We start from the raw sequence: 19,000 nt of genomic DNA, 5'->3' as shown, positions 1-19,000 counted from the left end.
ATTTGAAACTATATGTAGGTTTTGAATGGAGAAAAAGTCCTCAAAATGTTGCGTTCAACAAGAAGCTGATATAAACATAGAAAAAATTATGTGCTCTGCATTTTAAAGTACATGGTTATGCAATGCACTAATACAAATAAACATATCCAAAAATACAGTTTCAGAACAAAAGATTTCAACATTTCTGTTTGTGTTTTGTCATGTGTGCACTTAGATCCACAGTTTCTTTCATTATAAAGTGTTAGAATGTTGTTTTTATGTTCCATGTCTAACGTTTACCTGTGTCAGGGTTTTTCTCATCCTTGTCTGGTCTTGTGTTCCACTCGTGGCCTGTATCTGCAACTTCCATGGCATCTGTTTTTTTTATTATTATACTTGTGCCTAATCTGGTTCTGTGCCTAATCTGTGTTGCAACACTGGAATTTCCCCATTGTGGGAGAAATAAAGGTTATCTTATCTTAAACTCAGACAGGCCATTATTTTGCTCGTGGAAAGCTGTGTTTGCTGTTAAAAGGAGATCTTCTTTTGAGAGTGTTTTTCAAACTTCCTATAAGTGATCTGTTCTTTTCCTCTGTATCTACCTCTATCTACCTGTGTTGCAACAATGAAATTTCCCCATGTGGGACAATAAAGGATTATCTTATCTTATCTTAAATGTGTTAATGGTTTAGTCATTGGGGTGAATGTTACAATTCAGAGCACTTACTTGTTACACTGTTTTGGTCATAACAAAACTAACATAGCCATTAACACACACACTGTACACACTCTCACACTGTTTACGTTTAGTCAATGCACAAGTTATTTTTAAGATATATTTTTCTTTGGAGTATGTATTTGATCGGGTCTGTTGCGATCTGCAGGGCTCTGGTCAGGATGTCAGCTCTGCTCTGGACAGCTGCTGGACTCTGGCGAATATGAGAGTGATAATAGAATATTAGAACATTGATGTATTATTTATTTTACACTTCACATTAAGTGAAAGCGTGAGAAATGAGGGAGAAAATTGGATTGTTGGTCTTGCCATGTCCACTTTAAGGATTTTAGAAATGTTAAAAGAGAGAAACTCTTTCTAGTTTATACATAAGTGGCTGCAGAGCCGCGGCGCGGTCAAATAACCCAGCAGTTTCAGGAGCCACGGTCATATAGCCTCATGGCTAACCCTAACCTTAACCCTAACCTTAACCTTAACCTTAACCCTAACTCTAACTCTAACTCTAACCCTAACCCTAACCCTAACCCTAACCCTAACCCTAACCTTAACCTTAACCCTAACTCTAACCTTAACCCTAACTCTAACCCTAACCCTAACCCTAACCCTAACCCTAACCCTAACCCTAACCTTAACCCGGCGCGGTCTAACCCGGCGCGGCCAAATAGCCCAGCAGTTTCAGGAGCCGCGGCACAAAAAACTCATGTAGTTTCGGCAGCGCGCCGCGGCTCTGTAGACACTCCCTAAAGGAAAAATGATTGAGCACTGTCGGCAATTTTACAGGGCGAATTCTTTTAATGGCGGCCTCCTGTCCGGGCCGTGAGGATGCAGAACTGTGGAGAGGCCACTACTCAATTTGGATCACGCCTTACTTTAATACAACCATGTATCGAACGCAGGGGCGGACCCGGACCATGAAACTATAAGCATAATGATAGCAAAATTAGTATTTTAGGTCAACAAATGTATTTTTAATAATAGTAAATTTATGTCATTTAGACATACATTATTGTATTATACAAAGTGGGCTATAGGCAACACTTGTTTGTTGTCTCGTCTAATTTCTCCCGACCTGTATATGATCTGTATAATCAGAAAAACTGAGATTCTATGTTTTATTTCAACACATACTCTTTAAAAGTTAAAACAAAACAAGGTTAAAATTGCACACAAAAGTGTATTTATTAACCAGAATTCATATTTAGTTATTGAAAGAAAGTTAACAAAAATGTAGGAGAATTTACAATGCAAAATATCATACTCATATCATACATACATGTAAAGTTGTTGTCGATGTGTTATTTTTCTATTTGTCCACAGAGGGGCGCTGTAGTGCTGCTGTTGTCCCAGGTATTTGAGCCAGGTAGGAGGGATTGATTTAACCGATTTTTGGCACATGCATATGAATATTATTACACATATTATTACACTCAATAAATAATCATGTGATATTTTTATTTATTTTATTGTGTATATTTTCTGTTGTTGTTGTGCATTTACCGCCACATACTGTAGTTGTACGTTTTCTGTAGATGTACGTCTTCTGTAGATGTTCGTCTTCTGTAGTTGTACGTCTTCAAAGTATTTATTTTACGCTAATACCGTGGGGGGAAACAAAAAAACTGTTGTTGTTGTTGTTGTTGTTGTTGTTGTTGTTGTTGTTGTTGTTGTTGATGTTGTTGTCTTGCTTTTAATGGAGGCTGACTTTGTCACCTACTCTCACCATGGACGTAAAGTCTAATGGGGGAGAGAGAACACGTACAACTATAGTAGGCGGCGGTAATCTAACACTTGGATACCAACCGCCATAAAACACCCCAAAAGAAGAAAATACTTTGGATATATGTTTTACTTTGAAGTGCTTCCGTGTGAGTGATGTGTTCTTCCGGACCTGTCGGCGATGGCTTTTCCTAGCAACACAACAACAACAACAACTGGTCTGCTTGAGCCATTTTAAACTCGATAAATGAGACTTTGAGCGGTAATTGTCCATCTTCAGGTGGGTTTTGATCCGCTCTGAACCGCTGTAAACGGCAGCGTCAGAATGGACCTGGGGTGAGTGTGAACGTTTGAAATTAGCACGAGGCTAATCTAGTGATGCTAACAACAGTCCAAACAGCTGCGACTGAGCGCGTGGGCTCTTATCAGACACTCGTATATAATATAGTGATAGACACGCGAAATATACACGACATGTGCCCATCTGAACGCGTGAAATACAGTTGATACAATAATTGCCATGTTATTTGCACAGATTTAGCAAAGGAGATAATGATTGTCACGATTTCCCATTGATTTTACATTATTAAAAGCATAATAGCGAGACAGACTAGCAGCCCAGACATTCATTCTGCAATATGCACATTATTGCACAAACGTTATTGAACCACAAACATGTAGCTGTTATTCATTTTCTTTATAATGTTTAGCAGTGATTTATCAAGTAATTTCAAGCAAATTAGACTCTAAAACGCACATGAATACAGCTTTTACAAAAGCCGGTGGCATTATTAAATCAAGATGTCTAAAAAAAAGTCGGTAATGCACTAAGCTTTCTGTATTATTACCTATCTAGAAGTCTTTAGTCAGCCTACTACAAACTTTAGTTGGTTGATGTATTTAAAAAGAGAAATAATAAAGAGAAATAATGGTTTGACTTGTCGGCTGCTATAATAATCATTTGTTGTATTTGCAGCCGTAATAATCCTTTCCCTTTCTCTTTCCCTGCAGAGATGGTTTGCTGTTTGTGCTGGAAAAGGGCAAACCCAAACTAATTCTTCTGAACAGTGGTAAATTGTGTTCATTATTAGTTTACAATATATAGAATTTATATTGTGTTATACAGTGTTGCCTATAGATTCCGGGAAGGCAACGCTGGCAGTAATAGTTTACATTTGAATGATTTTTACTCATACAATATAAATGTATAAATGTTGCTTATTGAGTATATTACCTTGTGATTTGTGCAACAAGGTGTAATTCTATCTAGTCTGTCAATGGGAAAGTCTGCAATGTATAGATATAATGTTTACTGTACTTGTTATTCAGATGAAGAATCAGTTATAGATTTTGCACCAGCTGTTAAGTCATCCTTAAACGTTTGCCTCCGTCACTCTCAAATGATTCTTGTGTCGTCTCTGTTTTTGCAGGAGAAAAAGTTCAGAAGAATCCAGTGAAGGTAAACGCACCAATTTGTAAATTCACAGTTTACATGTATTTTAAAACTTGTATATTCATTTATATAACTTGTGCATATAACTGAAATGATAACAGAGTGTTTTTTGTTTACTGTATTATTTAGTCGTATGCTAGCTATTTTTACTTTACTTTATTTTATTATCTTTATCTTTATTATTTATTTATTTTTTATTTAGTTTTATTTTATGTATGTATCATTTTTTTCCTCCATTCCCTATTAAGATATGAGAGGAGTTTTGTTAATAAGAGGTTTTTGTTTTTGTTTATAAGAGTTCTTCTATTGTTTTTATAAATGTTTAAACGAAATTGTGTGGACAATAAAGGCTTATCTTATCTTATATTTTGTTCTTTTGATAAAATACTGCTATAAAATGCTAACAGTTCTCTTACCCGTTACATTGCAAACTTCTCTCAAACCTTATTTTAGCCGATTGCGCCAGAAAAGCGTCGTCACGTGTCGTTTTGCTTTATTCGCACGTTTGTAGCCGAGGCCCAAACTGCCCGGCGCCCTGAGCTGCCGACAGCCCTCCAGATCGGAAACGCACACGCCGCCAACGGAGCCGCGGCCAATCGGGAAACGGATCGCAGAACTGAACGGGAGGAGCCACCAGGGTAAACCAGGAAGAGGGTGGGGCCAAACTGTGACGACGTCGAGAGCTCAAGAGAATCACGCTCCGGGAAAAGAAGTCAAACCCAAAGCCAGGGTGAGAATGTTGGGCCGCTCCGTTATGGATCTGTTCATCTTTTACAATGAACTGAAACCTGGGAGTCGGTTTCCTCCTGGTTTCAACTCTCCTCCCTCTGAATATGCCAATACCGTATTTTCCGGACTATAAGTCGCACCGGAGTAAAAGTCACACCAGCTAAGAAATGCATAATAGAGAAGAAAAAAACATATATAAGTTGCACTGGAGTATAAGTATATAAGTATTAATATAAGTATAAGTTGCACCAAAACTATGAAAAAAGGTGCAACTTATAGTCCGGAAAATACGGTAATTGATCTCTCAAGTATCGCAAAAAGCAACATCTGACGGTCAGATTAACCGAATCCTAAAGCCAGAAATATCACTGTATTATATTTATAGTTATACCGTCGTTTTGAAGATTACGTGAGATGTTTCTGTCTACTTTTACGGTAATTTTTGATAGTTTTAATTATAAACATTCTACTCTTGCTTATCTCCAAAACAGCAATTGCGATATTATACTTTAAAAAAATATTTTCTGTACTATAAGGGGCACTTAAAAGCCTTTTAATTCTCTCAAAACACGACTGTGTGTCTTATAATCCAGTGCCCCCTTATATATGGATTCAATCTGGTTGTACTTTCTGACCTAGAAGTGATTTTGTGTGGTACACGTTTTGTTTCGCTTAATGCGCCTTATATATGAAAAATGATCAAAAATAGACCATCCATTGACAGTGCGCCTTATATATGACTCACGTAATCAGGAAACATAAGCTTTATTCAGGTATGTATTGTTCAGGTACTTTAAACCAAGCACTGATTTGAGAATAAAAGAAAAATACCCTGTCATTTCCAGCGCCTTGTACTTTGTATTTCCTCTTAAACGGTGATAACACACTAGTGGAAAATGCCTTTACTTTGTCCTTGTAAATGATCATTCTCGTGTTTTCTTCAAGGTGAATTCCGCCAAATCTCAAAATGCCCAGAGATCAAACGAGAAACCGGAGGAGCCCAAGAAGAAGGTGGAACAAAACGCCGAACCGTCCAATTCGAGCACACCACCGCCGCCGGACAGTGAAGTGTGTCTGACCAACGAGCGGCTTCAACAGATCCTCAACGCGGTCCAGGCGAACGACCGTCGTCCAAACGCTGAAGGTAACTGCACGAAGAGCGCGGTCCACATGTCCGCTTTGAATACCAATGATGCACGATACAATCAGTCGCTTTAAATGTCAGGAATCCAGGCGGCGCGTGTCCCCGAGTTTGTGTCCAGAGAAACGAAGAAATCTGAGGAAACGAGGGAAGAAACTGGAAATGCACCGAACAAAGACAGAAGGTGAGAGACCGTCTTCCATCTCACAGGACAAACGTATAAGACGGGAAAACATTTATGGTGTTTAGTAGATGTTTTAAATCAACATTTTGTGCTTTAACAAAATGTAAAATCAACTCGATAATAGAAACCGCCGGCGCACTGACTTCCTGTTCAAAGCTGCAGACCAGAGATTCTTCGTAGTGACTGAGATTTCACCGTAACAAGCGTAATCAAAGTGTTTCATCCGCGTTGCGCACCTGACTTTTTGATATTTGTGGACTCACTTTCTGCCTCCGTCTTCAATGCTTGGAAACTGTTGCTGGTGTTGGCAAACCTTCTGTCTTTCTGTCATTTATAATTAATAATATAAGACATTCCGGTTCAAGTTTCTGACCTATAAAAAGACAAAATGACATGGAAATTGCCCATGGGGAAGGGGTAGGGAAGGCAATAGGCAATGCAACATATATTTTTCTGTTTTTGTCAGGTCTGGAGGTTTGCCGAGTTGGCTGGAAGAGCGACCGTCGACCGACAGAGCGGCGCTGGAGGCAAAGAAAGCCCAATACAAGAAAGAACTGGGTACAAAACAACGATGGCCACACAGTGCACTTTCTGCTCATGGTTTGGGTTCACGGTTTAATGCTGTTTTTACAGATGAACAACAGGCATTGAAGCAGAAGAGTCATTGTTCGGTTCCACCCAAACTCCAGGTGCGTTAACGCTGTTCTGGGAATTCAAAATGCCTGTAAAAAATGGGGGAAAGATGATTGGATGGTGTTTATAGGCGGCTGGGCTTATGCAGACCGCCTGTGATCACAATACGTAGAGTGAAAATTCTGATACCAAGGACCAAAACTATATTATATTTCGTTTAAAGTAGTATCTGGTCCACATGTTTGACTGTAAATAAAAGTAAAAATGTGTCTTTGTCTGTTGTGGTTTCAGGAAGACGACACAGAGAGTTTGATCTCAGTCCAGAGCGGCGTCAGTAACAGAGACCTTCCCGCCGCCATCAGGTCCAGCATCAGAGTCGGGGTAAAACTCACATCACCAGATTCCATTGAGAAAAAGAAAATACCGCATTTTCCGGACTACAAGTCGCGCTGGCGTATAAGTCGCATTTTTTGTTGAAATGTATTTGATCAAATCCAAGACCAAGAACAGACATTTCATCTGTAAATGCAGTTTAAAATAATAACAGATTAGAGAACATGGTGAATAGGTGTACGTATGCTAACGCTAACACCTTCAGCTACATGACGTATGCTAACGCTAACACCTTCAGCTACATGAGGCACAGACAGAACTGTGGTAAGTGTCTGGTATGTTAACGTAACATATGAACAGTTATTCAGATAACTATAGCATAAAGAACATGCTAACAAGTTTACCAAAGCATCAATTTTACCCCAAATCACTAAATCCATTGAATTCTTCTTCCTCTGTGTCACTTCTAAACAACTCCACAAACTCCAGAGGAAGAGGAATTGCAGATTCTTCTTCTGTGTCGCTTAGAGCCTCGAGCGCCCTCTTGTGCTTGTCAATGTGAAAATAACGAATAATATCACATAAGTCGCATAGTTTTTCATAGTTTGGCCGGGGTGCGACTTGTACTCCGGAGCGACTTGTATGTATATAGTCCGGAAAATACGATGCCTCTCTCGAACCATCAAGAAACCCCCAACAGAACGGGGCTCTTCCCCAGTTAAACTCTTAGCAACGTAGTGGGCGAGGCCAGTTCAGACCACCAACGACGGCGGTCCAGTCCCTGATAGTATTTGTTCATCATCTTGTTTTTCCGCAGGGCTTTACGCCGACGGATGAGTTGGTGCAGGAGCAGGCACAAGAGCAGAGGCGACAATGGCTTCAGGAATTGGACAAACAACGGGAGGAAAACTCAGAAAGAAAACGCCTCGAAAAACTGCGACGACGACAGGCGAGAGAACCTTTTATCGAACGTTCAATTACCGCATCGGTTTATGTCTAAAAATGACTATTACTACCACTGGTACTTCTACAACTACTACACCAGCTCGTGCCTGGTTTAGTCCTAGAGTAGTCCTAGTTTAGACCTCTCTGTAGTGATGATTTAGGCACAGTTCAGACCATTAAAAGCAGTTATTCAAAAGCCAAATCTTTTCTGCTGCTGTTTGGTCTAAAGTGTTTTTCTGTTCTTCAGCCGGCGGATCAGCTCCTGTGGATGTCTCACTTTGACTCCCTCCAGAGACCGCCCCTCGCCCCTCTGCCCTGCACCCTCCCCCCTCTGCCCTGCACCCTCCCCCCTCTGCCCTGCTCCGTCGCTCCGCCCCCGTTCCCCCTCGCTCCTCCCCTCGGCGGCGACCGGGGCGAGACGGGCCTCTCCTCCCGCGCGTCGCAGTGGGACGAGGCCAGCGTCAGGGCGAGCGTGGAGACGAGCAGCAGCAGCAGCAGCAGTGGCGGACACGGCGCCAGAGCCAGGTAACACTGACACGAACACGATCCTCTTGATTTGAGGAGAATGTTTGGATTTGAACAATGAATTCTCCACAAATCCACAAGTTTTTCAAGAGAGTTCAGGCTAGAAAACCATCACGTCTTAGCACTACCTGACGTAATCTGTGGTGTTCACCTGCCAATGTGAGGAGGAAATGACCTGCTGAACAGAGGGTTTTACAGAACGCTTGTGTGTCTTTCTCTTCTCAGTCATCTTCGGACCATGACGTCTCTGTTGGATCCGACTGAAATCGAGGAGCGAGAGCGGCGCAGACTCAAGAAACTCGAACAACAGGTATTTGACATCGTCTACTCTGATAAACTGGGTTTGCTTGGGATTGAACCATCGGTTGTTTTTGCAGCGAGCGATCGAGCTGCAGGTGGAGGAGCGTCGGCGGCGCAGGGAGGAGGAGGAGTCTCTGAGGAAACGGGAGGAAGAGGAGGAGGAGCGAAGGCTGGAGCAGGAGAGGCGGAGAATGCAGAGGCAATACGAGATAGACTCGCAGCGGGAGAGATACAAGGTACTAAACTGGCATCTACAAAAGAATCAATGCTCCTAGAAATGATCGTCCAAGGAGGCTTCATCGAACGGTTCTTGTTTGTCCTTCAGGAGCCGGAGCCGGGGCCGGAGCTGGACCCGGAGCTGGACCCGGGGCCGGAGTCTGAACCACAGTCCAACAGTGAGTCGGATAAAGAAACCATCAGAGGAAAAGGACAGGAACAGGATATATTCATAAAATCCTAACCTGGTATAATTCCCTTACAGCAGCGGCCAATCACGATGAGCGTCCTGAGCTGAGGGCGGGATCAACTCCTGTCAATCATCACAGAGACACAGGCGTTCAAACAGGTGAGCGTCTCGTCCCGGTCTGTACAGTCCTTGTGCTCTGTGACAGTGGTGGATTTCCTCTTTTTCTTCACAGAGGAAGTGCACATCTCTGAGTCCTGTGGCCCAGACTCCTCTGGCCCGGCCTCTGGTCCGAGCGCCATGGACGGGGCTCAGGTCCTCCACATGTTACAGATGTTACACAAAGGCTTCGGTTCAGACATTTACGAGCCCTTCGCCAGGACGGAGGGCTCCAGGACGGAGGGCTCCAGGACGGAGGGCTCCAGGACGGAGGGCTCCAGGACGGAGAAGAGGCCAGAGTGGAACACACAAAGGTTCAGAGAATCTCAGTCCTTTAAACCACAACACACACACAGACACACACACACACAGACACAGACACGGACGGCATGTTTTAGAGGGGGATACATTATAACTAATTAAAAGTGACATATAAGTTGTGCGTGGCCATGATCTGCTTGGGATTAGTTTCATTTTAAAGCTGCGTTTCCATTAATCTGGCTGCTGTATGTATGAAAATGTTATTTTATAGATTTCAGAACTCGTAAGCGCGACTCTTTGGGATGAAAGCTGATCGTGAGTTGCTGCTTCACTTCTGTTTACAAAAGCTGTTCTCAAGCTGTGCATTTTCCCCAAAAATAATAGTGTGCGCTGGCCAAACCTGTTGGGATATTCCAGCTTTAAATATGTTCTTTCTCCTTTCAAGGCTTGAAAATCAGCTATTGTTAGTAGCAACCATTACGCTGGCTTGTAGAGTTTGACCTGGTCTCGTTTCTAGGCCCAGACGGCGCTTCGTCCCGGCCTCACAGCGTTACCCAGAGGAGCTGCAGCGTCAGAGGCAGCAGAGTCGCCTGAGGAGGCAGGCGCAGCTCCTGTCGCTGCAGAGGAACCTGAACCTCAACAACACGACGACCGGCCAAAGCCTGCGCCCGACCCTCAGCCCGACAGAGCAGAGCGGACCAGAGGCGCCCAGAGCGACCGGCCGGGTGAGAACAGACTCAAACTGAGAAGAACACGATCATAAACCTCAAACATTTACATTTACTTTGGGTTCATCTTCAGCTACGACAAATGCAGCTCATTTCTTTGTTAGAAAGCTGTTTTTACCTGTATATTTTGTGTGCAACGTCGCCTCGTTACAGTTAAGTTGACTCTTTTGTCAAACTGGGTTAGGGTAATATATAAACTGTCAGTTAATCCGTGAATTATTGAGTAACTGTTGTATTTGGAAGACGAAGTACAATTGGTTTTAAAATGACTTTTTAACATTCTGATTTTCTACATTAGTTAGCCCATTTACCATTATTCTACACTGCAAAGGTTTAAACAATCAGAAAGAAATCAGATTACTCACATCGGCTAGAACCGTTTACATGATATTTCAGTAATCTGATTACTAGAGAAATTAGATAACGATCAGATTTTGCCAGCGCTTTAATAGAAAATGCCGCGATATAACTACATATTTAGTTTTGTGTCAGTTTTGTTCCTCTATAACTTATTCTTTCTCTACATTTTTTAGGCGGAGACATTGGGACAAACCTCAGACGGGTGAGTCGTGTTCGTGGTGTAAACTGAAGGGAATAATGTATTGTTTTATGCCAGTAAACAAAGCGATCTGCTGTCTCCTGCAGGGGGCGCTCTCCGGTCCACGCCGGATCTCCAGCTCCAGATTTTCTCCCTTTTCTTCGAACGGACGAAGTGTTCGACCTGAAGCCGATGGAAACGCAGCGGCAGACACGGCACACGGGTGACTTTAGTTTGAGCTGGGACTCCACAAGCAAACTGAGATTAGAACATGTTTAGACTCCAACTGAGATTAGAACATGTTCAGACTCAAACAGAGATTAGAACATGTTCAGACACAAACTGAGAGTAGAACATGTTCAGACACAAACTGAGAGTAGAACATGTTCAGACTCAAACTGAGATTAGAACATGTTCAGACTCAAACAGAGTAGAACATGTTCAGACACAAACTGAGAGTAGAACATGTTCAGACACAAACTGAGAGTAGAACATGTTCAGACACAAACTGAGATTAGAACATGTTCAGACTCAAACAGAGTAGAACATGTTCAGACACAAACTGAGAGTAGAACATGTTCAGACTCAAACTGAGATTAGAACATGTTCAGACTCAAACAGAGTAGAACATGTTCAGACACAAACTGAGAGTAGAACATGTTCAGACACAAACTGAGAGTAGAACATGTTCAGACACAAACTGAGAGTAGAACATGTTCAGACACAAACTGAGATTAGAACATGTTCAGGCACAAACTGAGATTAGAACATGTTCAGACACAAACTGAGATTAGAACATGTTCAGACACAAACTGAGAGTAGAACATGTTCAGACACAAACAGAGTAGAACATGTTCAGACACAAACAGAGTAGAACATGTTCAGGCACAAACTGAGAGTAGAACATGTTCAGACACAAACTGAGAGTAGAACATGTTCAGGCACAAACTGAGATTAGAACATGTTCAGACACAAACTGAGATTAGAACATGTTCAGACACAAACTGAGAGTAGAACATGTTCAGACACAAACTGAGATTAGAACATGTTCAGACACAAACTGAGAGTAGAACATGTTCAGACACAAACTGAGAGTAGAACATGTTCAGGCACAAACTGAGATTAGAACATGTTCAGACACAAACTGAGATTAGAACATGTTCAGACACAAACTGAGATTAGAACATGTTCAGACACAAACTGAGATTAGAACATGTTCAGACACAAACTGAGAGTAGAACATGTTCAGGCACAAACTGAGATTAGAACATGTTCAGACACAAACTGAGATTAGAACATGTTCAGACACAAACTGAGAGTAGAACATGTTCAGACACAAACTGAGAGTAGAACATGTTCAGACACAAACTGAGAGTAGAACATGTTCAGACACAAACTGAGAGTAGAACATGTTCAGACACAAACTGAGATTAGAACATGTTCAGACTCAAACTGAGAGTAGAACATGTTCAGACTCAAACTGAGAGTAGAACATGTTCAGACTCAAACTGAGAGTAGAACATGTTCAGACACAAACTGAGAGTAGAACATGTTCAGACACAAACTGAGATTAGAACATGTTCAGGCACAAACTGAGATTAGAACATGTTCAGACACAAACTGAGATTAGAACATGTTCAGACACAAACTGAGAGTAGAACATGTTCAGACACAAACTGAGAGTAGAACATGTTCAGACACAAACTGAGATTAGAACATGTTCAGACACAAACTGAGAGTAGAACATGTTCAGGCACAAACTCGTCTTTTGAGGCTTGAACTGAGCGTGAGCGTCCCATAGGTTGTATTGTGGACCTGCTTTAGTCCTCATTCGGTCTGGTTTTTGGTTCCACACACTTTGGGCCTGTTAAAGCATGAGATTCAGTCCCAGTTTACAGTGTGAACACAGTTTTAAACCGGTTTAAGGCAATGCAGTGGCTGTATGATTAAACCCTCCTAAAAACTAAATATGTTACATCTGAGAAAATACATGTCATTTTTTTTTTCAAAAGTTAAATTTTACTCAAGCACAAATTGAAGTAAAGTATTGACACTGAAACCCGATAACGGCCTCAACAACAAGACACAGATTTGAGTTGTATCTTAAGTCATTTTGTTTGTCTAAATGCTCTAAACAAAAGGGCGTCGACTCCTGTTTTCACCTCTAAACGTTGAACTTTTACTGAACGATTTCTTTCTGTTTCCAGCTCCGGCTCCTCAGATTCTGCAGAAAACACAGAGACAACAGGAAATCATGAGAGGTCTGGATCAGCTCAGACAGGTGAGGTTTGGACTAGATCAGACAGGTGAGGTTTGGACTGGATCAGCTCAGACAGGTGAGGTTTGGACTGGATCAGACAGGTGAGGTTTGGACTGGCTCAGACAGGTGAGGTTTGGACTGGCTCAGACAGGTGAGGTTTGGACTGGCTCAGACAGGTGAGGTTTGGACTGGATCAGACAGGTGAGGTTTGGACTGGATCAGACAGGTGAGGTTTGGACTAGATCAGACAGGTGAGGTTTGGACTGGTTCGGCTCAGACAGGTGAGGTTTGGACTGGTTCGGCTCAGACAGGTGAGGTTTGGACTGGTTCGGCTCAGACAGGTGAGGTTTGGACTAGCTCAGACAGGTGAGGTTTGGACTGGATCGGCTCAGACAGGTGAGGTTTGGACTGGCTCAGACAGGTGAGGTTTGGACTAGCTCAGACAGGTGAGGTTTGGACTAGCTCAGACAGGTGAGGTTTGGACTAATTCAGACAGGTGAGGTTTGGACTGGCTCAGACAGGTGAGGTTTGGACTGGCTCAGACAGGTGAGGTTTGGACTGGCTCAGACAGGTGAGGTTTGGACTGGCTCAGACAGGTGAGGTTTGGACTGGCTCAGACAGGTGAGGTTTGGACTGGCTCAGACAGGTGAGGTTTGGACTGGCTCAGACAGGTGAGCTTTGGACTGGCTCAGACAGGTGAGGTTTGGACTGGCTCAGACAGGTGAGGTTTGGACTGGCTCAGACAGGTGAGGTTTGGACTGGCTCAGACAGGTGAGGTTTGGACTGGCTCAGACAGGTGAGGTTTGGACTGGCTCAGACAGGTGAGGTTTGGACTGGCTCAGACAGGTGAGGTTTGGACTGGCTCAGACAGGTGAGGTTTGGACTGGCTCAGACAGGTGAGGTTTGGACTGGCTCAGACAGGTGAGGTTTGGACTGGATCAGTTCAGGAGTGTAGGACGAGCAGAGTTCTGTCTAAAACACAAGTGTAGCGCTCGGTCCACCAGAGGGCGCTCACACATCTCACTGGACATAACTTAACTCATAGTTAAGATTGTCAAAAGTATCAAACATTATTATTTTAGTCTGGACGTGTTTCTTAACATTTGAATAAAGTATCAAAATCAGATATTGGATGTACCGGTAATCAATATTAAAACTTGTATCAAAAGTAAATATTTAAGTATAATTTTAAAAAGATCACTTAATAATATAAATAAAGTAGTATTATTTTGCAGTGATGTCTTTTTCTAGTCCTGAAAAAGAGCATTTGTGAAAAATATTGGGACCTGACCCGAGAGGGACCTGACCTGACCCGAGAGGGACCTGACCTGACCCGAGAGGGACCTGACCTGACCCGAGAGGGACCTGACCTGACCCGAGAGGGACCTGACCTGAGAGGGACCTGACCTGACCTGAGAGAGGGACCTGACCTGACCTGAGAGGGACCTGACCTGACCTGAGAGAGGGACCTGACCTGACCTGAGAGAGGGACCTGACCTGACCTGAGAGAGGGACCTGACCTGACCTGAGAGGGACCTGACCTGACCTGAGAGAGGGACCTGACCTGACCTGAGAGGGACCTGACCTGACCTGAGAGAGGGACCTGACCTGACCTGAGAGGGACCTGACCTGACCTGAGAGAGGGACCTGACCTGACCTGAGAGGGACCTGACCTGACCTGAGAGAGGGACCTGACCTGACCTGAGAGAGGGACCTGACCTGACCTGAGAGGGACCTGACCTGACCTGAGAGGGACGACCTGAGAGGGACCTGACCTGACCTGAGAGGGACCTGACCTGACCTGAGAGAGGGACCTGACCTGACCTGAGAGAGGGACCTGACCTGACCTGAGAGAGGGACCTGACTTGACCTGAGAGAGGGACCTGACTTGACCTGAGAGAGGGACCTGACCAGACCTGAGAGAGGGACCTGACCTGACCTGACCTGAGAGGGACCTGACCTGACCTGAGAGGGACCTGACCTGACCTGAGAGGGACCTGACCTGACCTGAGAGGGACCTGACCTGACCTGAGAGGGACCTGACTTGACCTGACCTGAGAGGGACCTGACCTGACCTGAGAGAGGGACCTGACCTGACCTGACCTGAGAGGGACCTGACCTGACCTGACCTGAGAGGGACCTGACCTGACCTGACCTGACCTGACCTGAGAGGGACCTGACCTGACCTGAGAGAGGGACCTGACCTGACCTGAGAGGGACCTGACCTGACCTGACCTGAGAGGGACCTGACCTGACCTGAGAGGGACCTGACCTGACCTGAGAGAGGGACCTGACCTGACCTGAGAGAGGGACCTGACCTGACCTGAGAGAGGGACCTGACCTGACCTGAGAGGGACCTGACCTGACCTGAGAGAGGGACCTGACCTGAGAGGGACCTGACCTGACCTGAGAGGGACCTGACCTGACCTGACCTGAGAGAGGGACCTGACCTGACCTGAGAGAGGGACCTGACCTGACCTGAGAGAGGGACCTGACCTGACCTGAGAGGGACCTGACCTGACCTGAGAGGGACCTGACCTGACCTGAGAGGGACCTGACCTGACCTGACCTGAGAGAGGGACCTGACCTGACCTGAGAGGGACCTGACCTGACCTGACCTGAGAGAGGGACCTGACCTGACCTGAGAGAGGGACCTGACCTGACCTGAGAGGGACCTGACCTGACCTGACCTGAGAGGGACCTGACCTGACCTGAGAGGGACCTGACCTGACCTGAGAGAGGGACCTGACCTGACCTGAGAGGGACCTGACCTGACCTGAGAGGGACCTGACCTGACCTGAGAGGGACCTGACCTGACCTGAGAGGGACCTGACCTGACCTGAGAGGGACCTGACCTGACCTGAGAGAGGGACCTGACCTGACCTGAGAGAGGGACCTGACCTGACCTGAGAGAGGGACCTGACCTGACCTGAGAGGGACCTGACCTGACCTGAGAGAGGGACCTGACCTGACCTGAGAGGGACCTGACCTGACCTGAGAGAGGGACCTGACCTGACCTGAGAGAGGGACCTGACTTGACCTGAGAGAGGGACCTGACTTGACCTGAGAGAGGGACCTGACCAGACCTGAGAGAGGGACCTGACCTGACCTGACCTGAGAGGGACCTGACCTGACCTGAGAGGGACCTGACCTGACCTGAGAGGGACCTGACCTGACCTGAGAGGGACCTGACTTGACCTGACCTGAGAGGGACCTGACCTGACCTGAGAGAGGGACCTGACCTGACCTGACCTGAGAGGGACCTGACCTGACCTGACCTGAGAGGGACCTGACCTGACCTGACCTGACCTGACCTGAGAGGGACCTGACCTGACCTGAGAGAGGGACCTGACCTGACCTGAGAGGGACCTGACCTGACCTGAGAGGGACCTGACCTGACCTGAGAGGGACCTGACCTGACCTGAGAGGGACCTGACCTGACCTGAGAGAGGGACCTGACCTGACCTGAGAGAGGGACCTGACCTGACCTGAGAGGGACCTGACCTGACCTGAGAGGGACCTGACCTGACCTGACCTGAGAGGGACCTGACCTGACCTGACCTGAGAGAGGGACCTGACCTGACCTGAGAGAGGGACCTGACCTGACCTGAGAGAGGGACCTGACCTGACCTGAGAGAGGGACCTGACCTGACCTGAGAGGGACCTGACCTGACCTGAGAGGGACCTGACCTGACCTGAGAGGGACCTGACCTGACCTGACCTGAGAGAGGGACCTGACCTGACCTGACCTGAGAGAGGGACCTGACCTGACCTGACCTGAGAGAGGGACCTGACCTGACCTGAGAGAGGGACCTGACCTGACCTGAGAGGGACCTGACCTGACCTGACCTGAGAGGGACCTGACCTGACCTGAGAGGGACCTGACCTGACCTGACCTGACCTGAGAGGGACCTGACCTGACCTGAGAGAGGGACCTGAGCAAAACCTGAACAAAACCATTTACCCATGAGAAAATAAGAGCTTCAGTCATTGGTTTAATAAGACAAAAGCTGAGGACCTGGTGCCACATGTTCACCCAGAGTCCAAACAATTATGTGTCTCGTCTCCTTCACTTCCTCCTCCTCCACTTCCTCCTCCTTCACTTCCTCCTCCTCCACTTCCTCCTCCTTCACTTCCTCCTCCACTTCCTCCTCCTTCACTTCCTCCTCCTCCACTTCCTCCTCCTCCACTTCCTCCTCCTCCACTTCCTCCCACTTCCTCCTCCTCCACTTCCTCCTCCTTCACTTCCTCCTCCACTTCCTCCTCCTCCACTTCCTCCTCCTCCACTTCCTCCTCCTCCACTTCCTCCACTTCCTCCTCCTCCACTTCCTCCTCCTCCACTTCCTCCTCCTCCACTTCCTCCTCCTTCACTTCCTCCTCCTTCACCTCCTCCTCCTTCACTTCCTCCTCCTCCACTTCCTCCTCCTCCACTTCCTCCTCCTTCACTTCCTCCTCCTTCACTTCCTCCTCCACTTCCTCCTCCTTCACCTCCTCCTCCTCCACCTCCTCCTCCTTCACCTCCTCCTCCTTCACCTCCTCAGAAACCCATTTAAAAGTCTTTTTCCCGTGCACCTTTTCCAGGGTCTGCTCCAAAAACAGCGAGAGCTGGAGTCGGACCTGGGCCGCGGTCGCCTTGACGACGGCAGCATCCGGCCCGTTTCCGTACGGCAGCAAACCCACTGACGTGACCTCTGACCCCCGGAGGCAGCTGTCGCTTCCCACTGTCTGTATTTATTTAAATGTGAATGTAATAAACTTTGATCTTTGTGTGGTTTTCAGAGCTGTTGATTTGACACAAAATGAAACACAAAGTGTAAGAACAACATGAGAAAGTGTTTAATCTCAGGAAACAACAGTATTTACAGCCTCTTCACGTCCACAAGAGGGCGACATGGAGCTCTTAAAGAGAAACAAACACTAAAGAATAAACGTCAGAGCAGTTTTTAGACCTGGTTTGGACTTGGACCAGTCCCAGGTTTGACCCGACGGCTCCTGAGGGTTTGGACCAGGTTCACTTTCTTACAAAAGAAACCTAAAAGAGCCAGGATTTAAACTAGATCTGGGGACAAACATTTATTATGATCATTACTTTTTTTAGCCAAATATAATACTTTTTAATGTTCAATTAAATCAATGTTCTTTTTTTTTTTTGTTCACAATTGGCGGCAAAAGTTTCTTGGATTATTGCTCGTTCAGTCATTTAAAACGTTTAGTTTTATACAAAATAAAACACTGAACGGATAAAAACACAAATATATAGAACATACACTTGGTGTGCTGTGAAAAACCTGTTTAAAGTTTGATATAAAAGTGAAATAAAAACAAGCATTTAGGCTTTTTACAGCGTCTTAAAAAAATAGCACCAAAAATCGCAAAGTTTTTTTTGAGTACAATGTTCTGCTTTTACAAACTTTTTAAATTTGGAAAATAGCAAATAAACAAATAGTTTAAGATATCGTGAAAAGATTGACATTTAATTTATAGTCGTTCTTTTAGATTTGAATAGACTCGATATTCAGCAGAACTGGTTTGGACCGGACGAGATGCAGATTAGTTTTTGTTGAATTTGGATAGAAAGAGCGTCTGTTTTGAAAGTAAATTTAACCATTAATTTACAGTCAGACTGAAGCCTTCTTGATTTGTATTTTTATGATTATTTTCAGTCATTTTTTGGTTTAGTTTTTGTTTATCTGAATGTCTTTTTCCATTAACAACGTAAATGTGATGACTTTAGTACTAGCTCGTGCCTTTCTTTGGCTGTGTACAGTACTTTAGATGTTATTTATGAACGTGTACAGTACTTTAGATGTTATTTATGAACGCGTACAGTACTTTAGATGTTATTTATGAACGCGTACAGTACTTTAGATGTTATTTATGAACGTGTACAGTACTTTAGATGTTATTTATGAACGTGTACAGTACTTTAGATGTTATTTATGAACGCGTACAGTACTTTAGATGTTATTTATGAACG

General features: G+C 44.9%; 1 protein-coding gene across 2 annotated transcripts; it reads left to right on the top strand.

Moving 5' to 3' along the window:
- The first annotated feature begins 2,611 nt into the window (after positions 1–2,611).
- Positions 2,612–17,783, top strand: ccdc66 (coiled-coil domain containing 66). Of its 2 annotated transcripts, none has more exons than XM_072439965.1 (21): positions 2,612–2,767; positions 3,443–3,501; positions 3,862–3,890; positions 4,396–4,614; positions 5,559–5,757; positions 5,839–5,938; positions 6,405–6,496; positions 6,572–6,627; positions 6,863–6,952; positions 7,722–7,853; positions 8,097–8,374; positions 8,600–8,684; positions 8,752–8,910; positions 9,000–9,069; positions 9,159–9,239; positions 9,313–9,550; positions 10,015–10,222; positions 10,759–10,787; positions 10,871–10,986; positions 12,971–13,044; positions 17,605–17,783. In XM_072439965.1, the coding sequence occupies exons 1-21, from the start codon at positions 2,757–2,759 to the stop codon at positions 17,704–17,706; spliced, it is 2,427 nt and encodes an 808-aa protein (XP_072296066.1). In that variant the 5' UTR covers positions 2,612–2,756; the 3' UTR covers positions 17,707–17,783. The 2 variants fall into 2 exon arrangements, with proteins under 2 accessions (XP_072296066.1, XP_072296065.1); XM_072439964.1 differs by having other exon boundaries at positions 9,156–9,239.
- Positions 17,784–19,000: the final 1,217 nt, after the last annotated feature.

This window comes from Eucyclogobius newberryi, unplaced genomic scaffold (genome assembly GCF_026437365.1).
Source record: "Eucyclogobius newberryi isolate DKJ021-1_F unplaced genomic scaffold, fEucNew1.0.hap1 SCAF_11, whole genome shotgun sequence".
In the NCBI taxonomy this organism is placed as follows: Eukaryota; Metazoa; Chordata; class Actinopteri; order Gobiiformes; family Gobiidae; genus Eucyclogobius; species Eucyclogobius newberryi.
This window is presented reverse-complemented; position numbering and strand designations above follow the sequence as displayed.